We start from the raw sequence: 15,560 nt of genomic DNA, 5'->3' as shown, positions 1-15,560 counted from the left end.
ACATAGTCTAGTCTTTGACACACAATTTACCTTCTTGATAATTTTTGCATTTTCATAACTCAACTAACAGGGAGGACCTTTTCCACATGTTCCTTTGCAGATCTTTCTCTCTGTTTCTCTGTCCTACAACTCCCAGCACCCCAGCCAGCATAGGCAATGGACAGGGATCATGGGATTTGTAGTCCAAAACATCTGGAGGATACGGCATTGTGGAAGGTTCCTGCAAACATAGAATTGTAGAGTTGGACGGGATTCTGAGGGTCATCTAGTCCAGCTGCTAGATCATACATGCAATATGGAATAAGGCTCCATATTCTTTCATGGGATCCTGGGAAATGCTACTTCTCCCTGACCTCCCCGATCAAAAAATATCCTTATTATTTGGCTGAGAAGCTGTGGCTTCTGGAGACGGGTCCATGTACTCTGGGACTAGTGGGCTTCCTTGATTTCTCTTCCAGACATTTGCGCAACGGGGCGGTGATTGCACGCTGCAGTCAGCCGGAGATCAGCTGGTGGGGCTGGCGCAACGCTGATGACGAGTACCTCGTAACCTCCATCGCCAAAGCCTGTGCCTTGAACCCTGGACAGAGGCTGGCAGGGGGGACCCCACATTCTGGGCTCAGCGATGGGAACGAGGCCTGTGATGCTGGTTTTGGTAAGTAAGGCAGGCATGTTGTCTTCTCTCAACTTTTGCTGCTTAAATTCTGTATCGCCCTTTGGCAGAGTTTGGTCCCTTGACCATGGTAGCATGGGCCTGGCCTTACTTCTAGTGTCTTCTTGAAGAGCGTGGTTAAAATTGTAGCCCCAGAATTCTCTTTAGTCCAGTCCCTGTTCCACATAGGAATTGTGCAAATAAAGCCACAACCTTTCTGCTGAAAGGTTCTAGGAGGGCAGCTACTGCCAGAAGCTGGAAAGAAAGACTCCAAGATTATGATCCCAGTTAGCCATCTGAAAAGCAAATCAAGAGAGCTGATAATTCGTTTTTCCCCCAGCTCTGCTTTGAACACACTGCAATTGGGAGTGTTGTGAGAGCACAGAGAGAAGGCTGCAAGCCAACCTCTTGATTCCCTATCAAAACAGCTAATGGCCAGTGTAACGCCATTAATGGTTGCGCCTACAGTTTTTGTTTAAAGAGTGTAGTTCGTTGTCATCTCTTGTTATGCCTCTGACAGACTTGTGGAGTGCAGTTATACCCTTTCCTCATTACTTTATCCCTGAAAGCTGCTCTCTGTTTGCCACCCCCAATTTCTGCTTGAATTTCTCCTCCTTGAACACTTGTTCACAAGGCCCAAACCAGAAATAGTATTCTAGATATGGCATAATGTAATGCTTCTGAGAATTATGACTGCAAAGAAGGCAAAGGCTGCTTAGTTATCCTTTGTTGGTGCTTTTGTTCAAGTTCACTCTGAGGCCGCTTTTTTATTTTTCTTCTGAATTCCATATTGCTGGGCAGGTTGTATAGAATTAGGACATGGATCGGGAGATGGGAGACTGAACTGTCCTTTTTGCAGATTCATCTCTGACTGCGTGCTCAAGTGTGGAGAGTTCAGCGACACCTCAGAAGCTGCTGATCCTGGATGCCCGGTCCTACACTGCCGCCGTCGCCAACCGAGCTAAGGGAGGTGGCTGTGAATGTGAAGGTACGAGGGGCATTTGAGCACACAATAGGGGCGCATGAGTCAAAGCCCCTAAGTAAAGTGCTGGTGTGGCTTTCTGCTCCCCAGCTCTGTGGTTGACATGTCAGGAGGGGATGGGAGAGGAAAGGAGCATGTGCCCAGGGCGAATCCAACCTGTTTTGCCACAGCTGAGTCACAAGGTGTCCTTTTCAGAAAAGTCTCTGCTGCTATTCATTTATTCACTCACACACGTGCTGTTCTTTGTGAGTGGGTTGGCTGTAAGGCAGGTTGGATGTGCTGATGTGTGGTCAGATTTTAAGCATTCCTCCCATTATTCATGCCTCGTGGTGGTTGGGTTATATAGGCTCATGTTAAAAACTTGGATATATGTAATTGCAACTCTGTAATTTGTTTTTTATACCGAATATGTTCCGTGTATGGTTCTCTTACTGTTTACAGGTTTATGTGTTAGTTTGACAATAACGAATAGAATAAGATTTTTTTTTTTTGCTGTGAGATATTTCCTTTGACAGCCAGCATTAGCTTCCAGCTGACCCCCTCCCTTTCTGTGCTGTGTTTCAGAGTATTACCCAAACTGTGAAGTGGTGTTCATGGGGATGGCCAACATCCATTCCATCCGCAACAGCTTCCAGTACCTGCGGGCTGTCTGCAGTCAGATGCCAGACCCTAGCAAGTAAGTTCCAATCGGCATTTTCAGTTGGGACTGATAGCTTTTCAATGGGACTGATAGCTTTTAACTCCAGTTTGGGGTGAGGTTTCTTCCCAGGGCCTCTTGATCAGGATGGGATAGCACAGGGGCACAGCCCAACACCTCCCCACCTGTGTTCAACCAAAGGCAAACTGTTCCAGAAGCTCTGCAAACCCCATCTTGGTAGTTAAGATTACCCCATAATTAATTGGTAGTTGTTATAACGGTGAGCTCATATATGTCTATATTCACTTGCTTTGATACAGGTTAATTGCCTTGCTTTGAAGTTCTCCTTATCTGGGCGGTTTGGAGTGCTGGGCTCTGAGCCCAGAAGGGAAACTTACCTGTAAGATTTGGGTATTTGCCACCTATGCCTTCATCTGGTCAGGTGAAGTGATAAGAGGTCCTTTGGCACGGGCAAGGTATCTCCTTGCTGCGGTGTCTGTCCCACGTCTGTAAAAGGTTGGGAGACCTGGCAGGTTGATTTGCTGTAAGTCTGCACCTTCTTTAATAAAGCCCTAGAACTGGCCGTTCTGTTGTTTTTTGACATCCTTCTTTGGCTATCCCTGCACCCAGCCACTCCCACAAGTCCTCCTTTGGGCTTGTGGCTCAGAACATCACCCCATTCATCCTTTCAGCAACCATGAGAATTTGAGAGGAGGTGATTGTTCCAGGATGGTGAGCTTCATGGCTGAGCATGGATTTGAACCCAGGGCTTGACAGTCTCTCCACTATGTCTCAGTGTCTCTCTGGGTTTTTTGTTGTGTTTTGTTGTTGTTGTTTTTTTGCAGGGCAGGGGGATCTGATCTGGCCACTCTCTTCCTAGCTGCTCCGCTTTCTCTTGCCTCCTTTCCACCCCACAGGGCAATGACCTCAATATTGATAGCTGCTCTCTCTGCCCCTGCCTTTTCTGCTGTGTCTTTTTAGGCCACCTTCATCACATCACTCTTCTTTTCCCCTGTTGCCATGGAAATGTTTCCTCCTAGCTTATTGAGGGCCAGCAGTCTGAAGAGCAGGAGGGAGCTTTCTCTGTTTCCTTGTGCTGCTGCTGGTTGCCAGCAGCTGCAGCAAGTGCATGCCATGTCCTTGGTAAGGAGCTTTCTCCTTGGAAAAGGTGGCATCTGCTGTCGATCTCTCTGTGGATCCTCACTTTCCAACCCTTGAAGCAGGGGAGGGAAGATTCAGGTTGGAAGGTGTGCAACCTTCCAAGGGCCATATGCCAATTGGGGGGTGGGGACAAGTTGGAAAGTGGGTGGAGCAATGAATATAATTAGTACCTTTGTACAGTAGGGAAGTGTCTAAACACACTTCCACACCTCTCTCCATCCTCCACCCAGGCAAGGCAAGAGGCATGAACAGGGAAGGGCAGGAGTGGGCTAGGATAGCAGTTCAGGGTGTAGGTTGGGGGGAAGCTAGTTAAAAAAGATCAAGACTGTTGGATCTGATGCAAGGCCATTCTGGTCTTGCATCTGGAAACCCACCCCTGTGAACAACCAACTTTGTAGGCTCTGATGAGGGTGCTACTGACTGAGAGAGAAGAGGAGGCATTTCTGGATGAAGCAGGTCATGGAGACAACTGATAGGACAGGGCTGAGGGGTGGCTGTCAGCTAGAGCGCCACATTCCCTTGTGAGCCACATTCTGGGGGTCACAGCCCAGTGGTGGCTGGGAGCAGAGGCAGAAGTGGGTAGGGCAATGGATATGACTCTTCCCTTTCTACACTAGCGGCTTCCAGCCATGCAACAGCCAGAAGCAGGATCCCAGTTCAAGGACATGTTCCATTTGGGCAAAAGCAGCCAAGGAGGGAGAGGAGCTGGGCCAGTGATGGAGGGTGGCTGTGTGAGAGGGAGTGTGGCTGAGAAAGAGAAGGGGGTAGCATGGGGAGAGTGAGGGCTGAATTGAGGGGCCTGGAGAGCAGTTGCTCCCTGCCCCACCCCTGGTCTGAGGTTCCCCACAGCTCCCTTAGATCTGTCAGAAGTTTAATGTTCTCCCATTCCTGTGTCCCTTTCCAGCTGGCTGTCGGCTCTGGAGAGCACCAAGTGGCTGCAGCACCTTTCTGTCATGCTGAAGGCAGCTGTGTTGGTCTCCAATGCTGTCGACCGAGAGGGGCGCCCTGTGCTGGTTCACTGCTCAGACGGCTGGGACAGGACCCCACAGATTGTCACCCTGGCAAAGATCCTTCTGGACCCTTACTACCGGACAATGGAGGTATCATATCTCTTTTGCCTGTTGACATAAGATGAAAGGGCAGTTTTCAGGAGAACCTGACCTGGGCGGGTGGGGCATTCTCTTGCTTTGGCCTCTTTATATAATAGTCCAAAGTGGACGAAGCACAACCTATTCTCAAGCTTCTCCCAAGTCCTCTGCGTCTCTTTTTTCCAACTGATAGGGCAATCTCCCACAGGAGGCAATGAGCTTTCACCTTGTTATCTCTTCCGGAACAAGCTTGTGCCTTTCTGTGAAATTAAAAAGAGTGTTTTTTTTTTATTTTGGAGTGTTACCCAATCAAGAAAGTAGGACATCATCGGCCATATAAAGTTGGTCGGATAAATGGTTCTTCATATTATTTTTAGATAGGCACACAGCACCTTACAGAATGAGAATACAGTAGTCAGGACCCTGCCCTCAAGGAGCTTACAGTCTAAAACAAACAACATGGAAGACAAAAGGAAGCTGGTGGGGGAAGGGTAGATGAGGACAGCAAGGGGTGAAAGTGGGCAAATACAGTAACATGGAGTTAGACTTCCTACATTTCAGGGAGTTGGACCAGATGGCCCTTGGTGTCGCTCCCAACTCTACAGTTCAATGAATAGGTGAGTTTTGAGTTGGAATCTGATGAGTGAGAGAAGGCACTGCACAATTTGCCTAGGAAAAGTGTTCCAAGCATACAAAGCAGCAAGGAAGAATGGATATTGTTGTATATGGAATCAAGGGATTTTTCTGGTGGCCAAGCTGGGACTAAAGGTCACAGGAAGCGATCTAATGGAAAGGAGAGCAGAAGAATGGGGTAGAGCAAGGCTGTGGAGACCTTTCAAAGTTGGAAGCTGCCTTATACTAAGTCAGGGCACTAGTCTGTCTACCTCAGTTTTGTCTATTGGCAGTGGAGGTTCAAACAGGGAGTCTCATCCAGCCCTACCTGGGGATTGAACCTGGGATTTACTGTGAGTGCTCTATCGCTGAACTATAGCCGCTGAGCTAAGGCAAGGGGTTGTGCTGGAAACACCAGTGAGGGGACATGAGGAGGAATGTTACAATCTGAGGAATGACTTTGGCAGCCCTAGAAGCTTACTTCCCCTTCATTGCAGCCTGCCCAGTGGGTCTACGGCGGTGACATTTCTCTCCTTCCTCTTGGCAGGGTTTCCAGGTGCTGGTTGAATCAGACTGGCTGGATTATGGCCACAAGTTTGGGGATCGCTGTGGACACCAGGAGAAGGCGGAGGATCAGAACGAGCAGTGCCCCGTTTTCCTGCAGTGGCTGGATTCTGTCCACCAGTTGCTCAAGCAGTTCCCCTGCCTTTTCGAGTTCAATGAAGCTTTCTTGGTAAGAGAGAGCCTGCAACAGCCTAGGGAGGGGCAAATCACAGTAGACCCATCATTTTATCACAGGCTGGTCTTTCTAATGGGAGAGTCAAGATGGCTCACAAGAGCTTAGTTTGAAGAATAAATCATGCATTCATTCATCATTTTATTTGTACAGCATCCTGCTTTTGTTGGAGAGAAAAGTTTGGAAGGGAGATTCGTACTCTTTCATAGCAGAGTTAGCACAATGGTGATTGCTCCAAGGATGTTGAAACTTGGTGCCCATATCCACCTTTAAATAAACAATCCCCATGAGAATACTTAGGCTAGAATAAATCAGACACTTGGCTTACAGAGTTTCCAGAAGGCCCTTCTCTAAGTCCCACCACCTTCACAGGCATGCTTGGTGGGAGGGAACTTTCTCAGTGGCAATTCCCAGGCTTTGGAACTCCATTCCTAGAGAAGCCAGAATGACTCTGTCATTGTCCTTCCCCAGCAGCTGAAGACTATTTCCATTCCAACAGTCCTTTGGGAACTGACTGGTTTCTCAGGAAAGGGCCTTCAACAGTGCTGTGCTCTTTTACTACCTGTATTTTAAGAGATTAAATGTTTATATTCTTTTAATTCTATTAGAGTTTAATTACCTTTTAACAGTAATTTTATATGTTTTTTAGTTGCTTGTATTTTATCTGTGTTCTTTTCATTTGTGTAAGCTGCCTTGAAACCCTATCCGGGGAAAAGACAGGCTAAATAATAATAATCAAAGAATATCAGATATTAATAATAAAAAATAATTTGAGAATGAAGAGTTCAAATTGTGTAAAATAGTACATCACAGTTTTCCCTTTCTTCATGCAACACACTCTCTCTTGCCCTTGACAGTAGGCAGGCTGGTCCAGTCATTAGTTTCAGTTATACTTTAATCATGAGCATCTGAAGTGTGAGCGCACAGGGCCAAGAATACTCCAGGTAGTTTCCAAATATAAGTCTATAAACATTTATTTCTCTTATATATTTATTTCTACTGACCGTGTCCTGAGACTCCTTGCAGAGTATAATATTTTTTTTAATAACACAGAAACATGAAAAGAGTTCTTCCGGAGATGGGCTCATGCAAGCTTTAACCCAAAGCCCTTCCTGTCATCTCCTCCAGGTGAAATTGGTGCAGCACACCTACTCCTGCCTTTATGGGACCTTCCTGGGGAACAGTCCCTGTGAGCGCGAGATCCACAACATCGCCAAGCGCACCTGCTCGGTCTGGTCCCTCTTGAGAGCTGGCAACAAGAACTTCCACAACCTGCTCTACATGCCTGGTAGCGAACAGGTGAGTGGGATTCCCACCCCTGGTGCTGGAGGAGGGGGAGGTGTCCTGCCCTGACTGAGCTGGCTTTTCTCCACCTTCCATGGCAGGTCCTGCACCCCGTATGCCATGTGCGAGCACTGCACCTCTGGACGGCTGTGTATCTCCCGGCATCCTCCCCATGCCCCCTTGGAGAAGAGGGCATGGACCTCTACCTGCCTTCTGGATCCCAAAGCCAGGAGTTTAGCAGCAGGTCTCTTGACAGGTAGGATAAAGCGCCCCTCGTCTTGTGAGTTGCACCAGGGTTTCTAAGGATGCCTGCTTGCATTAGCTGTGGTTTCTGCATTGTAAAGGGTGGGACCAGATGACCCTTTGGGTCCCTTCAAACACTACAATTCTATGATTCTAGGTCTAGAGCATAGCTCAAATTTTGCCATATATTTTCCGTTTCCACTATATACAGTGGGTCTTGTCCAAGGGAAGGTTCTGGTGCTTTCAACCTACTTTGTATTCCATCACATTATCCACTTGTATATTCTGACGTTCCCCACTGTCCTAAAAAATCTTGGAAGAGTTGTTAATGTCAGTGCTTATCAGGAACCTGACATTTAAATCTAACACACCAAAAAAGGATGCTTCTACTTATATGGTGATTTCTTTACTGATTTTTTCAAAGCTTTGGAGAAAGGACCGTATAAGATATATTTTGAAATGCCGAGGTGCATTGTAAGGATTGAATGCCTCTTATCCAAATGGTTGCTGATATTCAGAGGGTCCCCTCAACCTCTTCAGGTTGTATCTCATTCTGAGATACACAGTCTTAATTGCTGTGTACTGAGCATTAACATCTAAGAAAGAGACCATTAGAAACAGTGAGTCCTCTGAAGCCCTTCGGAAAATATCTAGGTTTTTCTCCCTTGGCCATAAACACTTGACCTGGGGCCAGAGACTAGTTGGCAGACTGTCAGGTAGTGGGGACAGGCTCTGGCCACTTGGCTGCTTGCGTCCCTGCTGAACCCATATCCTGTTTCAGGCTCTACAAGGGCCTCCACAGGCAGAGAGAGGTCATTCTCTCCAGTGCCTAAGGTTGCCTTTTGTGGTTCCAGATTACCAAAGACCAGATCCATGGACGATCTTCTTTCTGCCTGCGATCCCAGCAGCTTGCTGACCCGCACATCAAGCGATCCAAACCTGAACAACCACTGTCAGGATGTCAGGGTCAGCCTGGAGCCCAGGCATTCTGGTGCTGAGGAGACGGCAGCTGGCAAAGAGAGTGTGGGAGAGGAACCTCCCCAGGTGCCTCCACAGCAGCAGGAAGAAAAAGAAGAAGTGCACCCCTTGCCTGTTGCCAGCGGCGGAAACTCTGACAACAACAGAACTGAGCAGCCACAGACATCACAAGACCATAGAGGGTCTCAGCAATTAAACGGTGTATCTCCCAAGGTAGAAACTGTAAGCAGAGCAAGTCCAGAAGCAGTGGAAGGTCCCTGCCCCGCTCAAAACGCTTCTCAGCTGAAGAAGACTTTGGGGGACGTGACTGGAACAGATGAGCAGCTTGGAAAGTTCCTCTGCAACCATGCAAAAGATGTTGGCTTGGAATCTAACGGCCCCTTGGACCATGCAGAGCCCTGCTGCCCTGACACCTCCCTACAGCCTTCAGTGGGTGGCCCCCGTTGGATTCCACCAGCTCCGAGTGTTCCAAGGCAGGATGCTCCTGGATGCCGGAACGAGGAGGAGGATGGCAAGAGTGGCCGCGTCAGGCATGGGGAAGAGGGCAGCCAGACAGGGAAGGCTCAGCCGGAGTTGTGGCGGAAAGGGATCTCTCAGAGTCAGACGAGCGAATTTTCTTTCCTGGGAGCCAGCTGGGACAGCTTTCAGGGAATGGGGACGTCGCTCCCCGGAGGCGACGTGGGTCCCCGGCGGCTCCTCTCTTATGGCTGCTGCAACAAGAGGCTGAGCAGCAGGCACTTCTGGGCCTCTGGACTGTGCCTCAGTGGTCAGTGGCCTTTGAAAGAGAGTGCAAAGCCCCCTGGCTGCTCCACCCACTCCGGCACCCACTGCGCAGGCTATGCTGGGAAGTCCAGCAAGGTGTGGCTCCCTTGCCACCTGAAGCAGGCCCTCGGCTCCAAGCACGCACCACCGAGCAGCCCCTCCCCAGTGCCTCCACTCTACCTAGACGACGACGGGCTCCCCTTCCCAACAGACGTGATCCAGCACAGGCTGCGGCAGATCGAGGCCACCTACAAGCAGGAGGTTGAGCAACTACGCAGGCAAGTGCGGGAGCTGCAGCTCAGGCTGGACATTCGCCATTGCTACCCGCCTCCAGCTGAACCGCAAATGGACTACGAAGATGACTTCGTAAGTGATGGCTTGCGGGTGTGGTTTCTCCAGCAGCCCCTGGGGAAGGCACACAATCATTTAATTCTGGATGGGAGGAAAGGCCATCAACAACACACCTGCCTCAGAGGCATCTCTGTCTCCTAGTGCGTTCCAAGCAGAACATAGCTACAATGCTGTGAGGTTCTGGTGGAGCAGATAAGGTGTACATGCTGCCAGATTCCATTCATGTAGTTCTGAGAATCATTTGTTCCTTGTTTGCGTCTCCTCTTGTCTCTCCCTCTCTTCCTGTTTTCCAACAGAGGCATTCCAGAATTCCCCAGTCTCCCACTCCTCTGTTCTGTTGGTTGAAGAGGGTCTGTAGCTCAGTGGGGGAGCTCATGATTTGCGTGTGGAAGTCCCGTCCTAGGTTCCATTTCTGGAAACTCCAGTTATAAAAAGATCAGGCAGCTGTTATGGGAAGGACCCTCTGCTTAAGACTCTGGAGAAGTGCTACTGGTTACAGTAGATACTGGGGTAGATGGGACAGTTGGCTTGACCTGATACAAGGCAGCTTCTGATGCCCCTGTGAGAGTAATTACTGTATTCCCAACTCACTATTAGGGGATACTGATGTTTCAGGGGGAGGTGGAAATGTGTGTGGTATGTAACAGATTAGCTAATGGCTGTCGTGGCCTTCCTTGCAGACCTGCCTCAAGGAATCGGATGGCAGTGAAAATGAGGACTTCTACTCTGATCACAGTGAAGACTGTCTATCTGAAGCAAGCTGGGAGCCTGTCGATAAAAGGGAAACTGAGGTTTGTTGTATCTCCTTAGTTGGCTAGCATGACATGGGAAGCAGTTGCATGGCTGACATGGGTAGCATGACATGGGAAGCTCAGTATTTCCATTATTATTTTTGTGTGTGTGTGTGTGTGTGTGCTATTGCCCAATCCTAGATCTGGTGTTACAAACTCGCTTGCATTTCACAAGGGTTTAATGAACTGTATGTCTAGAAGTACCCCTTATTGTCTACTCTGGACTTCCTAACTGAATGTCCTTCCTATGTTTTGGACTGCAACTCCTATTATCTTTGACCAATGCCTGTGTTTACTGGGGCTGATGGGAGTGCTAGTCCAAAACTTGTGGAGGGCACCAGGTTGGGGAATGCCAGTCTACTCCAAGGAGCAGTTATTCTCTGACATCCTTTCTGATGCTTGAAAACTCAGCATCTTCCTATTTCTAGAGAAAACATTCATTTTATCGTTTGCTTTTTCCCATCTTAAACTGTCAATGTGGCCCCTTTCTGAATTGTTTCCTGTGTGTCAAACACTTTTCTGAAACTGGAAGTGCTGGAAACACAGAACTCCAAGCAAAGCTTTCAAATGTGCCAAGTAAATGCTGCTCCCTGACTCTGTATACGAATATCCTTCTAACTAACAGATACACACTGTGATTTCTCTGCAGGTCACTCGCTGGGTTCCAGACCACATGGCCTCACACTGCTTTAACTGTGACTGTGAGTTCTGGTTAGCCAAACGCAGGCACCACTGCAGGTAACGCTTAGCATCTGCTATGACTTTTCCTTGTCAGTTGTCTGTTTTATTTTTCTTCTCCTCAGTTCAGTAACTACATCTCAAATGTTCGTGGTGAATGGAATTTTGAGAAGGATTGGGCAGCAAATTCCCCACTGGAGAGCAGGAGGAATGGTTTCTTTCCTGGCAAGGATGGGATGGTCGGCCAGTGTAATTGCCAACCATTTGCTTAAATGCTTGGAAGAGCATAGGGTGTTTTGCTCTCAGGAAATTAACAAAGATGTTCACTACATCAGTATTTTTAGATTACATCCTTTATACTTAAAAATTGTATAAACAGTTTGCCTGATGTTATGCTTTTACAAGGAAAATTTAGGATTCTGAGGATGAAAAATTGGATAATGAATATTCCTAGAAAAGCCATTCTTAAAACTCTGTGGGATTACAATCCACTAAGTCCTTTTTTTTTTTTTTTGCTGATGACAGCATTTTCCTGAAAGTACTAAATCAGTGCCTTAACAAGACTGTAGTATTAATAACCAAGATAAAATAATAGGTGTATAAGAAGAGAGCCCCGCTGGTTCAGACCTAGGGGTGGAGGGATGTCTGTGTCTGTTTTTCATGTGTTCATTAATAAGACCATTTTGTCCTTCTTTCCAAGCAGTTTTGTCTGCTGCTTTCTAGACATGGGTCCAAGTGGTTTTGCCTTTGCCTCACGGCTTCCCCCTGGAAAACCCACTCCTTTAGTGTTAAGTCAGAACAAATGTTTGTTCTGATTCAGCGATAAACCACAAGTTTCCCTGGGGGGAAGTGGTGGGGCGCACGGACGTGTGGATGAGCCCCTAGCACCAAATGTTGCAGCCTCTTCTTGAAGTGGAGTTGCTCCATCCGCTTGATCAATTTGGTTTCCCTTTTCTGAACCTTTTCCAGCCCTTAAATATCCTTTTTAGGCGTGGCAAACAGAATTGTGCACAAGTATTCCAAGTGTGGCTGCACTGTAGAATTCCATAAAGCATTGGCAGTATTGGCAGTTTTATTTTCAGTCCCTTTCCTAACGACCCCTAACATGGCGTTCACCTTTTTCACAGCTGCCACACACTAGGTCGACGTTTTCATTGAGCTATCTACTACAACGCCAAGATCCTTTTCCTGGTCAGTCACCACTTGCTCAGACCCCATCAGTGTATATAGAATCATAGTATTGTAGGGTTGGAAGGGACCAAAGGATCATCTGGTGCAACCCCCCTGCCATGTGTAGTTAGGAATTTTTTTGGCCCAATGTATAGAAAGTACAGGTACGTCAGCATACATGAAGAAGCGAAAGGCCTTACAGAAAGGGGAAAAAAGATGGAAAGGGCAAAGATGGAATTCTGTGAGGAGATAGTGGAGTACTGTAAGCAGAGCTGAAATGGAAAGCTTGGAGGACAAAATAAGAGTGGGGATGAAAGGTTTCTGAGCAGGAGTTGTGGGCTAAATCAGCTGTCAGTGCTTTAGCCCAGCTTTATGTGAACATATAAAGCGGAAGGTCTCTCCCAGCCCCACTGAGATGCCAAGGACTGAACTTGGCACTTCCTGCATTCAAACATGTCCTCTGCCGCTGAGCTATGGGCACTCCCTGCAAGCAACTGCTCTTCCATTCCCACTTATAAGCCAGAAAGTAGTGCATAGCAGATGTAAGAAGCTCTGGTTAATTCATGCTATATTCCCAGTGCCCCCACAGGAGAGTCTGGTCCTTAGGCCACAGGGGCTACTGAAGAACCACAGTGCAGCAGAATACCTGGGGTTGCTTGGATGACATGGTCTGATCCATTACTGTGCCAAACAAGATAACAGAAGCCCCTTCTCTTTAGACAAGATCCTCCCCATACCAGACCACTTTGGCTCCAGGGTCACAGCTGTCCTTGTGTTCTTTTACTCCTTGCCCAGGAATTGTGGGAACGTGTTCTGTGCCAGCTGCTGCCACCTGAAGCTGCCCATTCCTGATCAGCAGCTCTATGACCCGGTCCTCGTCTGCAACACCTGTTACGATCACATCCAGGTATCCCGTGCCAGGGAACTTATGAGCCAGCATCTGAAGAAGCCCATTGCCACCGCTTCTAGCTGAACGCCAGCAGAGGAAAACTTGTCAAGGCCTGGCCTTTTCAACTTGCAGACTGGAAGGAAAGGGGAGGGGCTGCCTCTGCTGCAGCTGAGGAGGTCGGTAGCGCAGCACTTGATCACCAAGCCTTGTATGCACTGTTGGCGATTTTCCCCACTTGGTGCCCCGTGTATTGGAGATGAGGAAATTGGATTAAAGAGTGTGATATGGCCCACCTCATGGTACTGTTTGTGGTCTGAAGACCTGAGGCTAAATCGGAGACCGCGGTGTCTTTACTTCAGAGGGCTGGCGAGGGATGTGGTGCAGATTACAACTGCCTTGTTCCCAAAAGCAATAGGAAGGTATGATCAGAACCAGACCCTCTTCTCCCCCACCTCACAAAGGCAGGCAGGTTGACTTGTGCAAGGAAGAAGAAGACTGCAGCCTCAGAGTTGTACATCTGCAGGAGCTCACTCTGGCTGTGTCTGTCACGTCTCAGTTGTGTTCGGCTTGCCAACCACTTCCCTGAGTGGCTCAAGGCCAGCACTAGTACAAAAAGCAGGAGCCGGGGCGGGGACTTCCATACTAAGCAGAGCATCTCTCTCTGCCCCTTCCCTGTGTCCCTTCAGGGAGTAAGACTCTTTGCCCCGGCAGCTGGGCTGTTGCTTGTGGAAAGCAGTTAAGTTTGGCTTGCTATACACTTCCTGCCCTCTGTGGGTTTTGGGCAGCCAGTTCCCGCCTGGCGTCTTTGCAGGAGACAGCTCGAGCCTCCCTCGATCTACACCACAGTGTGTCATTCTCCTCCACTCCTTACTGCTGCACTTGTGTCTATTTCTGGTTGCTCTTTTATCCTGAAAACCTGGTGCCTGGAGGGGGCAGTCTGTGTAGGTTTTCTTTACCTCCTGGAATGTGCTGTTTATAGTGTGCTTGAGGGTTTCAGTCCAAAATGCTGCTAATGTTATTTCTCTCTGCACTTAAAAACTGTAGTCTGGAGAACAAAAGTGGGGGGTGGGGGTGGGAGGGAGGGAGGGAAGAATGCCAATTTCACAAATGGGAGGCGGCAAACACTTGCAGACAGGGACTTCCTGTTCCTGTCACTCAAGAAGCTGCAAGGGGTAATATAAAAGGCCATCATCATCATCACCACCTTCACAAAACTGCTCTCCAGCTCATTCTGACATCAATAAACCCCCTTGTTGGAAATGTCTCTCTTGATTTATAGATGCTTCACTTCAGTGACTGTATCAATTACTTTTCCCTAATACTTTCTCTTCCATCCAAACGAGCACTTACATGCTTTACAAAAGGGGAGTGAGATGTGGCCAACATTTCCACAGCTTTTCATGAGCGCAATGTTCATGATCACTTTATCCTGAAGTGTAGTACATCTGCAGGGGGGGCTTGTAGAGTGAACAGGATTGTGAGGGTTTCTTCCAGCTGGTCCAAGAGCTCTCAGATGCTCCACAAATAGGCTGGGCCAAGACATCTTGTCTCAAGAATGCGAAAATACTGCCCTCTCCACACTCAGATTGCATTCTTGCCAGCAGTCTGTTCCTGGCTGATTTTTTTTTTTATATAAAAAAAACTTTCAGTGAAGTTAGTGGTTCTGTCTACCTTATTCTTTCTTCCACATTTCAGTTTGCTTTTGGTCATAAGTCTAAAAGCCAGCATCATCCTCTGACACTGGATCTCCTTGAGTTGCCCTGTGGCCTCTTTCAAGGAGCAAAAAGAACACGCCACACACCTCATATTGCTAAAAGGTGGGATCTCCGATTTTGCCATATTCTGAGCTTTGTCCATGTGAAGTGATGGAAGTAGGAGGAAGAGTTCAGGTTTGGTTCCAACTCATTTGCACAGATGTTGAACAAAAATCCGAAAACAAAAGTAGAATAAGACCCTCCCAAGTCATGGTTAATCAAAACTGCTTTCAGCTCTCATGAATTTGTGTCACTGTCTTCAGGCAAAAAACAACTCCAAAATCAGATCAATAGCTTTGTGACAGGCAATGTGCTGTAAGAAATTCAATACAGTTGAATAAAATCTCTATATTAGTGCTGCTTTGTTGGACCGTTTTATTTAATCATGAGTGAATGAATGATCTTCCTTGAAGAGGATATAACCAGGGCTGCTCTGTTTCTCCTAGGTGAACAAATGGCTTTTCAAAAGAAAAGGTTAGTGGTTAACAGCTTGGAGAGAGCCCTTAATTTATCTGTGTCAAGAGCAGGCTGGGGGCAGTGCCATTATGGACTCCACAGCACTTTGCAGAAAAATAATAATCACAGGACCCTGGCTTGAGAAATTTCCAGCTGAATATTCAACACATGGCAGGCAATGTTTTTATATGGCTTTTCGGGCAAAACAAAGCCATTTAGATAAAATCATTCAAACAGCCTTTGACAACCTGGTGCCCTTCAGATGTTTTGGATAATTGTTCCCATCAGCCCCAGCCAGCTGGTCCAAGGTCTGCATTCCCTCACAGGGCAACTTTC

The 15,560-nt window shown here is 47.7% G+C and overlaps 1 protein-coding gene across 2 annotated transcripts in view; it reads left to right on the top strand.

The window, feature by feature from the left end:
* MTMR4 (myotubularin related protein 4) overlaps positions 1-15,124 on the top strand; it is a 47,833-nt gene extending 32,709 nt beyond the window's left edge. For both annotated transcript variants that reach the window (XM_081843816.1, XM_081843815.1), the window contains 11 exons: positions 459-655; positions 1,512-1,640; positions 2,199-2,310; positions 4,337-4,532; positions 5,680-5,865; positions 6,997-7,167; positions 7,254-7,408; positions 8,250-9,501; positions 10,167-10,277; positions 10,927-11,015; positions 12,921-15,124. In XM_081843816.1, coding sequence (XP_081699942.1) covers positions 459-655; positions 1,512-1,640; positions 2,199-2,310; positions 4,337-4,532; positions 5,680-5,865; positions 6,997-7,167; positions 7,254-7,408; positions 8,250-9,501; positions 10,167-10,277; positions 10,927-11,015; positions 12,921-13,098 — 2,776 coding nt within the window. In that variant the 3' untranslated portion in view covers positions 13,099-15,124. The remainder of the gene's footprint in view (positions 1-458; positions 656-1,511; positions 1,641-2,198; positions 2,311-4,336; positions 4,533-5,679; positions 5,866-6,996; positions 7,168-7,253; positions 7,409-8,249; positions 9,502-10,166; positions 10,278-10,926; positions 11,016-12,920) is intronic.
* The last annotated feature ends 436 nt before the right edge of the window (positions 15,125-15,560 follow it).

This window comes from Podarcis erhardii, assembly GCF_964252035.2.
Source record: "Podarcis erhardii genome assembly, chromosome: 16".
Lineage (NCBI taxonomy): Eukaryota > Metazoa > Chordata > Lepidosauria > Squamata > Lacertidae > Podarcis > Podarcis erhardii.
Note: the sequence above shows the minus strand (reverse complement) of the source record. Positions and strands in the feature narration are given on the sequence as shown.